The following is an 18763-nucleotide window of genomic DNA, read 5'->3' as shown; positions in this document are numbered from 1 at the left end:
ACTTTTCTTAAGAAGTACTCTGACATGTCATGGAAAAATGAAGGCCCTACTGATGTAAATGGGCATCTTGCCTTCGACACCTGCAGAAACTAATATCACCTGCTACTATATTTTGCAAGCATTAGACTGTTTTTAGCTTACCTTACAATTATATGAATTTCAAAATTTTTAATTCTAGGTTTTATGACAAATGCATTATGTATGTTTAACAATGTACCCATTAGAATCTATTTCACATGAAAAGAAAATTAAATTAATCAGAAATAATAATAAAAAAAGAACCACAAAGTAGAATTCTAAAACAGCTCATAAATTTAAGGTGCTTTTTAATTATGGTATGAATGTTTATCACAGAGGCCACGTAACACTGATTTACTTTACGGACTTGCTTAGTGCTCAGAGTACCTCTGTGCAAGGCAGCTAACTCCACTTTGAAACAAAAGTAAGCTGCCTCATTATCTGCATGCAATCGGAGCCACAGTATAAAAAACTCATGCACTTTCATTTTCTATACATTAAATATTGTGCAGCTACGTCTCTAGGAGGAAGAATCCAAGGGGGGGAGGGGGGAAGGGCATATCAGATATTATATTTTCCTTGCATAGAGATACTGACCAGAGGCCTTTCAAGAAGCTGAAAATGTGATTGATATAGCTGAGGAGACAGAAGTAAGAGAGCAACTATGTAGGTGAGTGAGGATACCACCATTCAGCATGTATCCTCAGACAACTTACATCTTAAGGCAGCAAATTTATGCATACATAGCTTTATAGCTGTCAGCAGCTGCCAAGGTTTTAGTCTCTGAGGTTCAAGGCAAATACCCTGAAACATACTGAGCTCCTACAGGCAACCACCAATTTCCTAGAGACATCAGAAGGAATCTAAGCTTTTTTGAAAGAGTTACAGGCTTAAAATATTTGTGGTTTTGGACCACTGAGTGATAAACAGAGCAGACATATCTGTCCACCACTGTTGTAAATGAATTGTAAGTTTACCTGTCATTCAATCACACTGGAAAATTATTCCCCACCAATATATTAGATGAAATTTAAATAGCTTAGTACACCAGACAAGGAGTTTGGAACTCAAACTGCATCTGAGCTGGGTGTCTGGACCTTGTTTCAGAGCAGGACTCCCTTTCCTTCCATGAACTATAAAGGGACACAAGACACAGGAAAAGCTCCCACCCATAAATTTATAAAATACCAGTGTTCAGGAAAATAAATGTTCTTTTCAAAGGAAACTGGCTTTAGCAATATGTAGAATTTCCTGCAGCTGTTTGAAAATACATACTATACACACCACACACTTATACAGCACCTCATACAGTTTTTCAGTGATCCAACAGCGGAAGTTAAGATGACCTTCAGAATGGCAAAGCAAGACAGAATTCTGATAAAATATGTAATCCCTGGCAGAAACTACCTTGATGCCTAATTGCTGATGAACAGTTTTGCTATCATTCTGTCATCATTTTACAGTATGGTGTTTTTCTTCTTCAGATACTTTATACAGTCTATGATACTCCAGTACCTGCAGCTCAGAGCATACTAGGACGTAAAGTTGCATGCTGAAAAGAAGTATAGTACTCATTAAATGTATCACCCCTTACAGTCTTGCTGCTTCATGCACTGATATGTATCAAGGCATCAAGACTTTCATTATCTCCCTTTTCACTTTTTTTTTCAACAAGAACCAAAGATAACGTAGCACAAAAGAAAAGTTAAACGAAAACTTGTTATTTAACTTCCTCCGCTGCCACCTCAACTAATAACAGTCCTCACTTCCAACAGAGGTTTTGTTTTTCAAGCTTCAACTTTTCTCTGCCTTCTAATGTGAAACCTATTCATTTATTTCCAAGGCTCTACAGTCTGCTTCACCCAATGCCTGCAATTATCACTTCTCAATTCTAATCCTCCCCCCTCTTCTGGCTGGTGAAAGTAATTTCTTCATTTGACTTCACTCTTGTTATTCAGCAATGGATGTTTATTCTTAGAACTCTTTTTTTCGGTTTTAGTAGCAGCCCAACTGTTTTCATGCTCTGTTACCAATTCCACACTAACTTCTTTCTTCAAGCTTCTTTTAGCTTTGGACAACTTTGTCCTACATAGCTTTTCTCTTCCAGGGTCTGAGGAAGATCTTAGGACCAAAACTAGCAACTTTATAAGGCCAGGTAATTCTGCGAAGTTGTCTTAGCAGACTTTCTTCATCCATGCAAAATTCACATAGATGAATGAGAAGAAATGTGTACACTTATGAAGCAAAGCCAGGACCGTGTACTTAAATGTAAATTCCCTGTAAAAGGACTGAGGATGGTATACTGAAAAGTGACTTTGCTCCTGGCAAAGTAAGCACTTTGAGTAAATAAATGGAGACATCCCAGACGACTCTTTCAAAACATGAAACGTAAAGCAGAATACTGCAATTGTTTTTACAGCTAAGTTACTTCTCAAATAAGGTGTGAATTTTTAGCACAGAGGCCACCTGACACTCATTTACTTTATGAGCTTGCCTAATGCTCATCTAAGAGATAAAAATGGATTCCAGTTCAGGCAATGTTCTTGGTGAAGAATTAGAAAAACAGTAATAAGATTCTCTAACACTAACTGCTTTCAAATCCATCTATTTTGCTTTTTATTCCCACTTCCCAAGGAGTTTTAAGGACCACTTCAGCAAGAAAAGTTGCTTTTCCAGACCCCAAGGACTGCTCTGACCCTTGTGAGCAAATTACATGACCTATATATCTGCTGATATGCATTTGTTTGGCTTATACTTTCATTTGGTAAGCAAATCTAAGAGCATCAAATGCACTTTACTGCCATTTATAAAGTGGTCAAGATTTTAATCCAAACGAAGGAATCCGCTGCACCCACAATTACAGTCAAATTATTCAGTCTTCAGAAGTGGAACAGGACATACTATAAAGTAAAAGAAGTAGATGGAAGCTGATGGAGGTTGTATAAATGCAGTTAGTAGCTTATGTAAGCAGACAACCAAGGAAAGAACAAAAATGGAATGAAGAAAGTGAAAATAAGAATATGTGCATCAAAACCGCAATGAATGCAAAATATAAACTAAGCAAAAGTAGGAGTGAATTAAGGGTGAGTAAAAATGGTTATTCTCGATTGTGGTATTTCCTCTGTGATGGTATTCAAAATACAGAACCAGGCCCTTACTGATACAGGATATCCAAAAAGATGTTTTCCTTACCATTTTCTCTAAAAAAAAAAAAAAAAAAAAAAAAAAAAAAAGCAATTATCCCATTCAAAATGCATACAGAAAAAAATGGAGGTTTAGATATAATCCCCATTCAAAATGCATACAGAAAATAATGGGGGTTTAGATATAATCCCCATTTCCATATACATGCAGGAACTGCTGTTATTGGTTCTCATCCTTTTGTTGCTTGATGTACTGTAACATATATTTTCCATGCATTGATTTTGCATCATGTAACAGGAAAGTAATGATTTCTAGTTAAGAGTTTAGGCTTTACACTTCTCACTTTAATTACTGCTGCAAAGAGAATGCAATGGAAGCCGAGGAGCTAATTTCTACATGATAAATAAAAGCACTTGCTTAACTTTGCAATCATTAGAACTGTGAAGGAACAAGACAGTTAACAATTATATTGTTAGTCTAGCAGTGTGACTTGGATCTTACGAAGAACACCACCTCGCACCAGAACAAAGGCTACCACCTTATGTGGCAGGGCTGAAGGGTAAATTCTACCACATCAAAGAACTAATCCTAAAGCCCTCTGTGCTGAAAAGGAGCGTCATAATTAGTTTTAACTAGCTGAGAAAAGTAATACAAGAGCTGAGAGAATAATTCAAAACAAAGAAAAGCACAAGCATATTTGCAAGTGAAGACTTACCAGAGTAGCAAAAAGATGATATAGTATAAAATAAATAGCAACTACTGGTGCCCACATATGTCCTACAGCATTCAGTGTCTGATCCATTACATCCACCCATCCTTCCTGTGTGAGAATCTGAAACATTGACATGAATGCCTGCAAGGAAAACAATTACAAACATATTAACATTCACAAATTATATTACTATGGTTCTATTGACACATTCCTCAAGTTGATTTAACAGATCAGAACACCCATTTTGTTTATTTTTTAGTTCTTAGTAAACAAATGTATTTCAATTATTCAGTTATTGAAGTCAGGTGAATCAATATTCCAGAGATAAAGGAGAAATAAATAGCTTAATCTTTGAACTTGTAAACATAGTCCAAGCTCTATTAGCCCATATGAAGAGCTTTTTGGTTTCCTCCAGGGCTAACAAAGTAAGGGAAATATCCTGAGCATCAGAGATCATTGTTTTGAATGTTATAACATATTGTGATTTGTTGATTATGCTTGTTCTTCTGTGCTACCTTTCTATAAATATAATAATAAAGTGTTACAATTAAATGTGACCACACATTTTTGTTATCTTAATAGCAGAAGCATTTTAGGCACCCCACAGATGAGATTAACCAATACAAGGGGAGGACCCAGTACTTCCACTCACTTCAGTCAGTCAGATTCTTCCCCTACACCTTTTGTAGATAGCATTCTTTGTGGAACTGTTCCTGTAACATTTTCAAAACTCTTCAGACCAGCAGTACACGTCAAAAATAGTGGGAATAATGGAAATGTTTCAGCAAACTGTCTGTGGTGACAGGAATATATGAATCCCGATAAGCCTGAAACGCAGATGTCTTAGACCTTTGAAACCCCATCTTGAGCCTGCAGCACAGAGCAGAATTTAACTCAGCACGAACAATGTGGGAGCATGGTGTGTACATCACACAGACATTGAGGACTGCGCTTTTCTTTAGTCACAGCAGTTTTGACTATGGTATCAAACTGAAGTGTGGATCTCAATAGTCTTAAACCTCTCAGTGAGATGAAACTGTTGCACAAGTTTCTTTTGCTTTTGCCTGACATCACAAGTACTCTCCAGACAGCAAGGACCAAAGCTAGTATCTTACTGAGGTTTAATACATTAAAAAATAGTGATATAACTGAAGACGTTAACGATGCAGCTTATAGATAATAGGATTCCTTGAATTCACAATGTTAACACAGTGTGGAGGATACATTATGTCTATGCTCAGTGCCTCCGACACCCCCAGCAACAGCTGGTTAATACATCGATGCACTTGGCACAAGAGAATAGGACTGTTCTTGTCACACCCGTGAGAAAACAGTACTTGAGGAGTCCCTCACATCAATTCACCCTAAGCCCTAATGCATGCTGGGAAAGCTGAAAATACATAGATATAAAAATCTATGTACTTGAAAAACAATAAAATGGGTTCTATTAATTTTTAAAGCTGCTGGCAAAACTAACTGGGAGGGAGACTTCAAGTTTAGATTACTAATATTAACTACAGGCAAGTACTTTGTTTAGGCTCCTCATCAAGTTTGCAGTTTTTCAAACAAAAAAAGACTTCCTTAAGCAGTTTCTCCATGTAAACAGGACCCTTAAGGTTATACTCATACCCTAAGGGAGTCAACTCGAGGCTGTGATTTCTATTGTGCTGCGTAGGCTGATTTACTCTTGACTGTCCATGTGCACACATACAGCACTTGGTCCTGCATCTCCTCCTGGCCCTGTGTAATATCCCTATGGCCATGACACATCATTAATATTTGGTAAGAAGGAGCTGGTTCCAACTATCAGAAATAATAAGATGGATGTGGCATAGCTTGTGGCATATTACAAAGTCAACAATGTATGCTGTTTGCTTACAATTTGGAAGGAGGGCCTGCAAGTACAAAACTTGCTGGGGTAGTGTAAGAGGACTGGGTAAGCAAGAGACAACCTAATCTGGTGCATCTTGTTATGCATGCGCTGCCTTTTTGGAGTGCTGAGTTGGAAAGAACTATTTCCCTGCCCGGGCCCAGGGATTGCCTCGGAGAGAGTTCCCTGGAAGCAGGATGGGTAACAGCTAAGCAGTAACGTATCAGGAGGCCAGTGCTTAAGCTCAGTGTCTGGCCCTCTGCCACTTACCACTGATAAGGATCCTAGGACTAACGCTTTTTCTCCTCTGTCCATTATAAATAGTACATATTTTAAAGTACAGAAACTGAATCATGCTGCCTCTAGATCACACACAGAGGAAGAACTGTGCATTTTTACTTTGTTAGGGGGGTCCTAAACATTTAGCTGCTAAGGGCTTTTAAAAAAAATTGCCCGCTGGCTCCCACAAAAAGCCCCACACCAGAATCCAGCTCGGTTTCTTACTGCTGCTATGTTCTGCAGCACTGAGGCAGACAGAATCATAAACACAGGTTAAGAACAAGGAGTTTGACAGCTATTTTTACAGTTGCTTTTCAGAATTAAATCACACTAATCAGATTTTCAGAGATGATTACACCAACAAGTCCAAATAGCCCAGAAGCCAAGCAAAGGTATACAGGGAACATATCAAGGCATCCAAGCATATATTGGGAGATGAAGTTCAACTTAAGACTTTAATTTCTACATCAGCAACATGTTGAACCAAATATAATGTCCCAGCCTTTCCTTTGAACACACGGATCCCACAGAGAACAAAGGCTAGCATAAACTAGAAGCAGCAGAGAAAACTGCTCGCAACTACTTCCCTTCTTTATGTCAGCTAAAATCTTTGCTATGTCATGTGTCAGGAAAGGCCAAACATGAAGGCTGGAATTTGCACGGTGTCCGCTACTTTTATGTTCCTGCCAGCAACCTTGGCTTTACGTAGCATGCTGCCGACCTGGGGCCAGATCCTCCTTTTGAATTACCTCCCCCTCACAACCACACGTGCAGACTCCTTACAGTCCATAAACTACGAACTCCTTTCTTTACAAAAGTGACTCCTTTCTTTAAAAAGAAAAAAAAAAAATCAACAATGAGGGTCCTGCAAAAAAACCCCAACCCTAAAGAACTGTTATCTAGCGCTACAAAATACCTCCACATACAAATTATGAAGAGAAGGAAAAATTTGGGTTCTTTAGCTAGGAGAAGCCTTCTGTAGCCAGAGGAGTGTGCATGAAACAAGTGGGAAGTTCAGCCTCCCTTATAGCTGCCAGTGGTGCTTGAGGGTGACGAAGACAACCACCCCATCAGTACTCAGCACTGCTTCTCTGCTTCCCTTTGTGAGGGGGAGGTGAAGCCAAGCCAGGCAGCTGCTGTTTCCCTGCACTCGAGCATCTCTGACGCCAGTAGTGGTCGTACCTGACTGGTGTGACACTCCTGGCTGAAATACAAGGTGGGCACAACACTAAGTAATACACCCCACTGCTGCCTTTAAAAACACCCGAGGGACTGGATAACTAAACCAGTGAAGTGTCCTTTCTTCTGAATCACACTAAATTACCATCATTTATTGCTTTATATATATATATATATATAAATATATATAAATTAATTATTCAATTAATTCAAGATAGCTCCAATACTGTGTCGTGGACCCCTCATTAATACAAGCACTAGATTAATTTGGAAAAGACATTTTTTGACATTATAAAAATGTAATCTTCCATCCGAAACAGTTGTCCATAAAGCATGTAGCTATATAAAATGGCCTTTCAATACAATTTAAACATTTTATTATAACATTAAAGTCCAGTATATGATAAAACATTAGTTTTAAGAAAATAAGGCAGTGCACAATGAGTATGTGCTTTGCACCTAGCAATCTGCTTTGGAGCAAGTTATTTTTAGCTGAAAGGTACACTTCCCACTGTTTATTTTAAAATTAATTTTAAATGCAACTAGCTGACAGAATCAACATCTGTGAAGATGAGACTTAAGAGATTTATGCAAATGGTGATTTTCTGAATTAATCCGTGTTAGAGAAAAGACTGTCAATTTCTTTCAGTATTTATGCCCTATTACTTAATTAGCTGTTTTGATGATGGAAGTCAAACTACTTTTAATTTATACTGCAAGATTGGCAAAGGTTTGGTGGAATATAAGAGCTGAAGTGTCAGTTCTGATACCTTGTCTAGTATTACAGGGGTGGTGCCACATAGATGCCTACTTACAGTTACAATCTACTTCACTCATAACTGCTGCTTGTCCACAAAATATCATGGGCCAAATCCCAAAAGCTTTATTCATGGAAGCAGAATTACTTCTGCAAATTAAACTAACAGGATTTAGGCCAAGGCCTGCAATCTGTCCCACCTGTGCAAACTTACTTTTTCCTCCTAATGTAGTCATGAGTGCTCAGTAACACCCTGAGAGAAGAGCAGCCATCCTGTAAAAATGTGGCAGTGGCACAGAGATTGTAACTGAATCAGAGAATTAAGACTACATTGTTCAAATTTTTTTAAGGAGTGATGCTTAGGTTGAACTAACATTTCACAGCTTGAGCCTTCTCCAAGCTCAAGTCTAGGAGCAAAGTCCTGGTTTTGCTGAAGACTGGGGGATTTTTGCTGCTGAGATCAGTTGGGGCTGGCTCTCATCTTGTTTTGACCCATTCAGCAGAAGAGCAGCAGGCCCAGCTTTGTAACCTGCCACACCAAGCAGTCAACACACAGCCACAAAACCCAAGAGAAACCAGGGCATGGAAGTCAGAGATACTAACAACCTGTTTTCCATACAGTGAAGTTTGAAATTTCTTAGTGGCCATCTTACACTGATGCCTTTGAACAGACCCCTCTCCTATTCCTTCTTCAGGGGTCCTAGTCACCCCCTGTCCTTCTCATGGCTCAATATGTGCAGTCCAAGAAGATGTGCAAAAATAGAGATGGTGGACCGGTTAAAAACAGCATAGCAAACCTCTATATATTTATATTTAGTATTAGAGAGAAAGGCAGTCCATTTGGGTAGTCGCAAAGGCCAAAAGAAGGGTAAAATTTGTAGCCATGGCAACACTGAGCTTGTGCCTATTGACTGTTGTCAGGAAACCATGTGAAAACATGCAATTTAGAGGCATTAGTGAAAGGAGGAGGTCTGCTTGTTCCAAAACCCACCCTGTGCCTTCTTATAAAGCACTTACAGTTTCACAATGATTTTAGGTTTTGTCTGTTTCATTGTAGAAAGCACTTTAATGTACAAACTCAAATTTTAGCCTCTGGTGTCACCTTTTTGCTAGTGTGCTTGTCCTCTCTGTATTTGTAACTGAAAAAGTCCACAGCAACAGTCCTGGCCATTTTAGGGCTCTTCTTTGGGGTTAAGCCCCAAAAAATTTATCTTAGCAAATTCTGCTAGTGCAGACCTCCTATTGTTGCCAACATCATATACTAATGCAAAGATGTCTTCAGTCATGTTTTGAAAATAATACATTCCAGGCAAACCCAAAATCACATATTTTATAATTGTCTTATTGTAAACGAATTCAGTGGTCTTTATTCAGAGCAGACAACATGAGTGGGCATCCCCCAACCTTTGCTAGGAAGACAGACTCCTTTGGAGGGACACCATCACTCAAACCATTGATCACATGTTTTGAGTACAACTCTATTAACCAATTAAGAGATGTTTCACTAAAAACCTGCAAAAAGAAACCACACCATGTAAATTATACTTCTGAAACATTCATAAGAAGGTCCGTATGTATACAAATAAACAATAACTAAAAAATGAGAGACTCCTGCTTCTGGATATCATATAAAAAGTATTAAAAATATTTCAGTATTGCTGGAACACTCCTTTACTACTGGTAACAGGTTTTCTGTTTTCCCAAAACTTAAGTCAGAAAATATAAAACAAGTTTGGATTAATTCTGCTTGTAAAAAACTGTAATTTGCTGGAGAAAGTATTTTCTCACTCTTGAAACATGTATTTATTATCCACATATATCTTGAAATTCAATCTGATAGAAGCTCTTATTGAAGCTTAAATGGCCGGATTGAAATGCTCAAAATAATTTAAAATTTTACTAACATCTTGATATACCTTTGCAATGTTTTACTGTAAGCAGATCTTTCTCAAATACTTATATCAATTTATCTTGTTAAAATGTGCCGCTGGTTGTGAATCTGTCTTACTTTAATTATACTAGAATAGTTCTTTCAGGACTTTCATTGCCATTTTGCATGAATAATAAAAATAATTCTAAAACAAAATTCCATGGTGACTTCAAATTTTCAGCTGGAAGTTTTTTTCAGAAGTTATACATGAGAGTCAGGCATACAATATGGTGGTAATATCACCCAATTTACAGACAGAGGCCTAGATTCATTAAAAAAAATTAAGGTTTGATTTTGGTTTTTTTCTTCCTCCAGCATTTAAAAAAATGAATTCTACTGAATTCTTAATGATTGTACTCATTGCTTTTCTAAGCACGTTTTTCAAAATAGAAAGTATGATGTTACATTATTCCCTGTGGGTAGGTGTTTTTTGTCTCACATTTGATGGCTAGCTTCCCATACAGCAAGTCCAGGTTGATAATTACAAACTGTTGCCTAGCTATTTTGTTTGCTAAATGCACGACCCCTGAGGCTGCCTTATTCATTGTTATTTAATTGTTCCAACCAACGCACTTTCGCTAAAATAGATACATTGGATAACCAAGCTGGAATGACAGAAACAAATAAATTGTCACTGGAACCAATCCATGTACACTCAGTCTAATCCATTAATAATGAAATGGCAGTATTTTCATTCAGAACAGTGTGCTTCAATAAATACATTAGCTCCAATTTCCACTGATTTTCAGTGTTCTGTTCTGAATTAATGCAATGCCCATAAATATCCATTATTTATACCCAGAAGGCAAACACTTATTTTGTCAATGCAGACAGGTTTTATAACCCTGTGTAAAACAAGCATTCCTGTACAAATCAAGAACAACCAATTTTGTAATATGAAGATATAAATCATGCGTAGACATGTTTTATATAAATGTTGTGCCTAATGTTCATGATTGGGCACGTGAATCCTCTTTCGGTAACATGCTAGAGTAGCATTAAGCCATATGCTTTGTTTTTTCATCATCAGGGTGCACACATCACATTTTGCTATATTCCCTCAACAGCAGAAACAGAATACCTAACCCAAAGAAGGCCAAACTTTGCTACTGAAGGACTACAGGAAGGCTGTTACACACAGAAAACAAAATTACTTTATCTACACATACGGAGGCAAACTGCTCCACGGTTCTCAGAAGGAAAGGAAGACCACCGATATAATAACAAATATGATAGAATCTGCCCTGGTTTCAGCTGGGATAGAGTTCATTTTCTTCCTTGTGGCTGGTAGAGTGCTGTGTTTTGAATTTAGAATAAGAGCAATTTTGATAACACACCGATGTTTTCATTGTTGGTAAGCAGTGTTTACACCAACTCAAGGACTTTTCAGCTTCTCACACCATCCCACCAGCGAGCAGGCTGGGGGGGCACAAGGAGCTGGGAGGGGACGCAGCCAGGACAGCTGGCCCCAACTGACCAGAGGGATATTCCATACCATATGATATCATGCTCAGCACGCTCAGCTAAGGGGAAAGCTGGCTGGGGGGCCGCTGCTCAGGAACTGGCTGGGCACTGATCAGCAGATGGCGAGTAACTCCATTGTGCATCACTTGTTTTGTATGTATTACTATTTTTACTGTTTTCCCTTCCATTTCTATCCTATTAAACTGTCTTTATCTCAACACACAAATTTTACTTTTTTTTTTCCTAATTCTCTCCCCCATCCCCCTGGAGCAAGCAGCTCCGTGGTATTTAGCTACCTACTGGGTTAAACCATGACAGAACCATAGAACCATAGAATCATTTAGGCTGGAAAAGACCTTTAACATCGAGTCCAATTGTTTACCTAGCACTGCCCAGTCCACCACCAACCGCAAGAAAATATCAATGACAAGAAAATAATAACAAGCAAAGAGTAATCAATATTTTTTATACTTGCCCGTGGGAAGGTTGTAAATCTATCCAGTTCTTCCACAAAGCAAAACATCTGTAAACTGATTGCTGACATTACAATTAAAAGGCTGGCAGTAAACACCACCAAACTCCCAAGTTTTTTTCCTGGTCCAAATATCTTATAAACAAAGTCTTCTAAAGCAGGAGAAATCTTTATAAGCCGAACTACTCTAAGAACCTGCAAAGAAAGAGAAAATACAACTGTATTAATTACATGATAATCACATTAATCAACAACTTTTCACAGGATCAGACACTTCAAGGCCAAAAAGGGACTTACAGCTTCGTAGACCGGTAAATATCAGGTTGCCACCTCTCGTAACAGACCACAAGTTATGTGTTAGGTTAAGAACACAAGCCCTAGAACCTGCGTTTTGTCTGTACTTATCTTGGCCTGCCTGGAGATTTGTTTTAGCTAGCAATGGCAGTCACCCAACAACCAGGTAACTGTTAACCTACTTTGGTTTTTGCTTAGCTTTTTACAATTGTGTGGTGTAATGCTTATTGTTACATGTCTCTTTTTCTGCAGTAATAGCAATTTTGCATAGAACGAGCTATGACCCTTCCACAAAACACAGCATCAATGCGTACAGGCATGGGACAACAGCGGAGATCTTGAGAGTACCGGCACAGGAGGATATGCAAGGCCCTCAAGGCTGTGATCAACTCACCACTCATGAAGAGTCATCACAGAAATGCAATTGGGTAAAACTGTTTTTGGGGTAACAAAGGAAACAAAGACATAGGCAAAGCATACCACAGATAATAAATCTGAATGTGATGTGGAATTACAGACCAGTGGTTTATACTGTATTACCAAATGTAAGAACTGCTTCAGGTAAAGGTCAAAATACATCAGTCTAGATTTAGCAACTGAAAACTACTGCAGTGCACTGCTAGGTAAATTGCTCCAATTGTGATTATCATCACTGTTAAAAAAACATACTTATTCTACATGGACAGTCTTTGAGGTCCTGAACAGTCTTTGAGGAAAGCTCTGCTTTGAGCAGCAGGCTTGATGAGATAACTTTGAAAGGCCACTTCCAGCCTAGATTTTTCTATGATTCTGTGTTATTTGTTACACCAGGTTATATATTCACGTGAAGAACTGCCCACTCTTCTTCCACAGGTCATCTTTCCATTTTGGTGACCCAAGGCAAAATTGCTTGGCATTGTGTACCATATACCCTAGCAAAATTGTTAATGAACATACTTTGCTGCTTCCCACAAGGGAAATTTTGGATGGCATTTCTCAATATCAGCGGAAACAGCATTGTGTGCCACTGATATATTTGACATGTCTCAGTATTAGTAGTGGCAGCAGAACTGTGATCGTGTGTAGAACTCCTGACCCATTCATTGCCGAGTGTACCTTGGAAAAGCTGCTGACAGCTCTGACTCTCCTATTTCTGCCACTGATGGTGGCATAAACAGTGACATGAACATTGGTATCAACAAGAGGCAGTGGCAGCAAAAGTAGCTGCTGAAGACAACAGACAGCAGTGTATGTGGCAAACGAGATTTTGCAGTCCTTACAAAGAAAAAGACTCTCTAGTCCAAAGCATCACTTATATGTCTGCAAGAACATATTGAAACTGGAAGGTAGGAATTACAGTGCAATTAAAGGCTGACCTTATGTACAAGTCAAATACAACTGCTCTGCTGCTTTTGGAGAGGCGGTAAGTTTGACAGAAGTTGTTCACGGAGTTCAGTGTACCTTGTAGCTTGCTAATAATATAAACCTTTGCATTTTTCATGAAACCCACCTCCCTACCTATCTGTCAGGTGCACAGAATATGTGAGTCATCTAGGCTTTACTGCCAAGAGGGACAGAAAGAGAAAGTCAACTCAAGACAACAACTTATTTCAAATATACCAGACCCCTTGTATTAGATGGGATGAGGCTTCACTGTATTTAGTACTAAAAAAAGGTCCTAATTACAAAGGTTACACTACACAGCTTAACTTTAGAACAAGGTAAGATGAAGTCCTTTCCTTTCATATTGGTACAGTGATCCCATTACATGTAATTTGAGCACATAAAACTGGTTACAAAGGCAGTGACAGACAGTGAGATGAGTGAGATTTCCAAGTACTACAAACATGTGAACATGGTGCCTTCTTACTTACAAGATCTGACAGTGTAAAAGTTACTTTCAACACTGACTCCAGTGGGGTGAAGATTTCATGCTAGTCAGTATTCTGAGTTGTGTTTTAGATAAACTGTATTATCTGCCTTACTTTCCTCTCCCTTCCTTTGGGGAACATTAATTGACCTTTAAGAAACACATTAATCTTCTTGATACTATATGTTTTTTTCATTTATTTTCATCAGGTGACAAATTGAATCTAGCAATAGTACACTCTAATGAACATTTATGCATTCTGTGTAATTGGATTGCAAACTGTATTAAATTTAGAGCTATAGAAGGTGGATGCAGAACTTGGATTACATATAAAAATAAGTTAAAACCCAAATCAAAATAAACAATATAAAAGAGAAACTATGGCTTTGTTACAAAAAATGGCTGCATTTGCTAAAAGGGATGATATTTATTCAGAAAATCACTCAGCAGTATTTTCCCCAAGCACAAATAAAATCTTTTCAGTCCAGTATAGGTAAAATTCTGTTTAAATGTCTCCATTTTATGCCAGTTCATTACAGATCTCTGCAATAACATGAAAAATCTGTTGTTTCTCCACTGATTTTGTGCTCTATAGATTATAGCCATAGAATGTTGGTTTGCTGGAGTCTTTCAGAAGGAGCTTTACAAAGTGTTTTGAATGACTGTACAGTAAATGTAAGAAAGATAGGTGGGAGGGTGGACAAGAGCCAATGTGGTGAAGAGTGAATGATGTGTTGGCAAAAGGTAATGATAAAGACCAATGAATAATGCAGACTGAAATATATGCTAAGGAAGACTAGATAAACCACAGATTTCTGCTCACTATCCTGGAATGTGTCAAATAAAACTTCTGTTTTCAGTAATCTGTTTTGTTGGCTGACAAGGAACACATTTAACCTGTCATCATTAATACCTAAAGGCCTGGAAATCTGCCTAACATCACAATGTAACCATGTGAAAAAGACTTTTTGACCTTGGTTGATTTGAAAATGTGTTATCTAGCTTGCCCAGAAGCTTAATTGGTGGAATATGGTGCGTAACTCCCTTACACACTGACATCAAAGGTAAAGTGTTTTCCAACCTCACTGTCATTTGACACTTAAGGGATTTGGATTGCACAGTACAACCCAAATCTTTCAGTGTAGCAGGTGTTTCTGCTTGTAAAATGTATGTATCATATATTTCAGGAAATAAAAACCACATCCTGACATTTTCTGTCATAAAAGCTAGCACTTTTTTAAAAAAAAAAACAAAACACACTACCCCCGACCCACAAAACTAATTAAAACCGTTAAAAAGAAAAGACATTATTTTATTATCCACATCTGGCTATATTTTAATTATACTTTGTCCTATGAGTTAGTGATGATGTCACCCATTTAGCCCAACATGTTCATAATTTACACTTAAAATTCCTAGAAATAAATCATCAGATGTAAGTGGACTCTGCCCTAATAAACATAGACCAACTATTAACTAAGTTGTTTACTGCTTTAACTGAGAGCTCCTAGCTAGGTTTCCTGTGCGCTTTTGACACGAAAGTGCAATAACATACTCCTGATACTTGAAGGTTAGGAATGTTATGCCACATAGAATAACAGTATTTTACATATTTGGACAGCAAAATCAAAGCTATAACCATCTAAAAGACTTCAAATGATGCCAGGTGAAGGCAAAATAGAATTTGTCATCCTGAAAGCTTTCTTGAGCAGGTTTGTAGAACCATTTAGCAAAAATACAGGACGCCATTTGCAGAAGTCTGAAAAGGCCATCATATTTCAACCCATACCTGGGGAGACTGCTCCCCCCATATTGTACTCACTTAGTTACAGTATGTGTCACTGTAGCTAATCACATTTATTGACAGGACTCTGATGATTTATTATTTGCCTTTACTGATTATACATCATGCCAATCCATTACTGAATAATGGACAGACATGAATCCTTTAATGCATTTTTTTAAAAAATCCCTTTCTTTAGCACTGTAGAACATAACACATTATAACAAATCCCAGCGCTTTCTCCCACAACTGGAGCAACCCTAAGCACTTTGAGGAGGAGGAATGGGGAATTGGTTTGGCTGGCTGACAGAGGAAGAATCAGAAGTCTGAATTAATCAGTCTTTGTCTCCTTCCTGCTCTTCCCCAAAGTGAAAATGTAGGAAGAGCCTTCATAAACACACTTTCCCTCTAGATAAAGAATGGTTAGAGATCTATAAAAAACAACTCTAAGATGATTCTGAAGAAATTACCTCAAAAGACCCACAGTAACTGGAGCAGAGACTTAGGCATGAGACTGCCACAGAGATGAAGATTTGGAAAAGCAAAAGCAAGTGTAGTAAAGCCTCAGGGACAGTGGTGGACACTACTGGAAGGTGATGCCCTAAAGAGCTGTATGCAAGGTCACGGCTCAATGAAGGACAGTGAAAAAACTAATGCAGAACCTACTGAACAGCGTAGCTCAGATAAGAAACAGGAGTTAATGAAAACAGAAGGGAATCCCAGCAAAGTTAGAAAGAATCCTATTTCTGTAAATCCACCCAACAAACGTAGTTAAGAACAGACATATTTGTTATTTTAAATATATTCTCAAAGTGAGACAATATTGTGACAACATCAGTAGCCTGAGAACAGAAGTAATAAGAGCAAAATAGGTAATGTTTTTAATTGGTATATAGGGTGACATGTAAAAATAGTTGATCATACCTGAAAATATGTAAACTGAGAGTGATAGAGGTCAGGATAAATATGTAGAGTGGTTCCGATTACAAGCAGCAACTCAAACTTGTGAAGAGATGAGCTGATGTATCCTGTGAAACCCAAACACCAGATCTTCAGGAGAGCTTCTAAATCAAACAGAACTGTAAAAGCAACCTAGACAAATATATAAAACAAGAAAGATGCATTCAAAACACTGAGTTAAATTACAGGTTTCTATGTCATGATGTCTATAAAGGCTTTATATGGCAAAAATAAAGAGGTCCATAACACTTAACGAAAACACTCATAGTATAAACAGAATGAACAATCAACAATAGATTTCCTCATATTGGCTAATATTCTTCCTTAAAAGGTACACTTTATGAAATTTTTTGAAGTCTCAACACAGACATGTAGATGCCACAATTTAGAAAGCATGAAATAATAAATCCATCCAGCTGAAATTTCACTTTTTGTACACAGATAAAAAGCAAAAAAATGATGAGTTTGTTTTTTTTTTTCAAAATGTGAAGCAACACATATGAGCTGTCTGAAAAATTTTAAGAGATCTATGGAACAAGCCAAAGTTTAAAGGTCTCTCTGAAAATTGCTGCTTCAATTTTCTAAAACATCTATAATAATGTGAAAACCAAGACAGGCAGAAAATGGGTGATGGGACTCAAGCATTAGAAAAAATTAAAAAAAAGAAGAAATTCAAACACAGTCCAAAATTGGTAAGTTTTCAAAAATTTTAAAGAGATGGTGTTAAAGAAGTTGAGCAAAGAGAGTAAGGTGGGAAGTTACAGTGGAAGAAATCTGCTTGTAGGCATTGGATGACTGTGAGGCCTTTCTCGAAATATTTACGCACTAAAACACATGATGTTCAGCTTGAACAAAGGGAACGAATTTTGCATAGGTTTGCATCTTCAAGATTTATTTTCTCTTACTTCTCTCACTACTGAAAGTCCTTCTGGCTGGACACACTTCTTCCTCACCTGTCTTCTTATAATTTACTACTGTATAAATCATGAAAGACTCACTCCCTCACTTCCCAACAGCCAGGAAAACCAATGGAAAGAATGTTTTTCCTTGATTCAGCAATTTTCCTCTTTGACTCTTTACACACTTTGGAGCTTAAAAGAGACACTGAGATAACATTACGTGGCATCTATATACAATTAATACTTTCAAAGTGCTGTGCAAACATTACCAAAATACAGTCGAAACCTTCTTTGAGCAAAAGTATTAATCCTTTTAAGATGGAGAGATTAACCAACTGTGGACTGTAGATTTACTGGATTTGGCAGGGCATAACAAAGTTAGAGGCTAAGATTTTAATTCTGAATCTGACAGTCACAGTCTCTGGTATGCTGCCTTAAGTACCTACATTATTTAAAATTTAAACTCTCCAGTCCATCAAAAATATATTCATCAACATGAAAGTAGGATTTTGTGACACAGCTAAATAAAATTTTACATATTTTATGTGTACAGGACTGTCACAAGCAGGAGTGGAAATGGAAGTTAAACACTGAAGTTTATGTCCTGTATTTCCTAGGACGTAATCCCCTAGTCCACACAGCTATTCATGAACAGTGCCACCAGCTGTATTATGTGGCCTTGTCAAGGCATGCAAAATAGTTATCAGGCTTCAAACGTCCTCTGAATGATTAAATTAAGGCAAAATGCTTCATAGTGATCCAAAAAATTCTTCACATTAGGAAAGATATACTACTAAGAAATATTTGTGTGATTTCAGTCATAAACAGTGTAGAAATACTTTCATGCTCATATTCTGAAATGTGTCTGTCCAGTTTTTCAGCCTTTGTTCTGGGAGCTCAAAGAGCTCAAGAAGAACAATGAGCGAAGTCTGAAGAGGCTACCTCTTCACGTGAAAATCTCTATCTTAATCACAAGGAAAATGTTTTATCAAAAAAATCTTGAAATGAAATCTCACTTTTAATGAAAACACATCTGAGCCCTGAAAGAACAAGGGGATCAAATGAGGAAAAATGGAACAGTGGGTAGAAAGCAGCTGGAATTCAGCTTCAAAGCAGGTGGAATAACAATGCCATTTAAATACACACATACATA

The 18763-nt window shown here is 37.7% G+C and overlaps 1 protein-coding gene across 3 annotated transcripts in view; it reads right to left on the bottom strand.

Annotated features, from left to right (window-relative positions):
* Positions 1-18763, bottom strand: part of NALCN (sodium leak channel, non-selective) — a 250021-nt gene that overhangs the window by 100251 nt on the left and 131007 nt on the right. For all 3 annotated transcript variants that reach the window (XM_055802381.1, XM_055802380.1, XM_055802382.1), the window contains exons 12-14: positions 16676-16843; positions 11829-12020; positions 3878-4015 (exon numbers count right to left, since the gene is read on the bottom strand). In XM_055802381.1, coding sequence (XP_055658356.1) covers positions 3878-4015; positions 11829-12020; positions 16676-16843 — 498 coding nt within the window. The remainder of the gene's footprint in view (positions 1-3877; positions 4016-11828; positions 12021-16675; positions 16844-18763) is intronic.

This window comes from Falco peregrinus, chromosome 4 (assembly GCF_023634155.1).
Source record: "Falco peregrinus isolate bFalPer1 chromosome 4, bFalPer1.pri, whole genome shotgun sequence".
Classification (NCBI taxonomy): Eukaryota; Metazoa; Chordata; class Aves; order Falconiformes; family Falconidae; genus Falco; species Falco peregrinus.
This window is presented reverse-complemented; position numbering and strand designations above follow the sequence as displayed.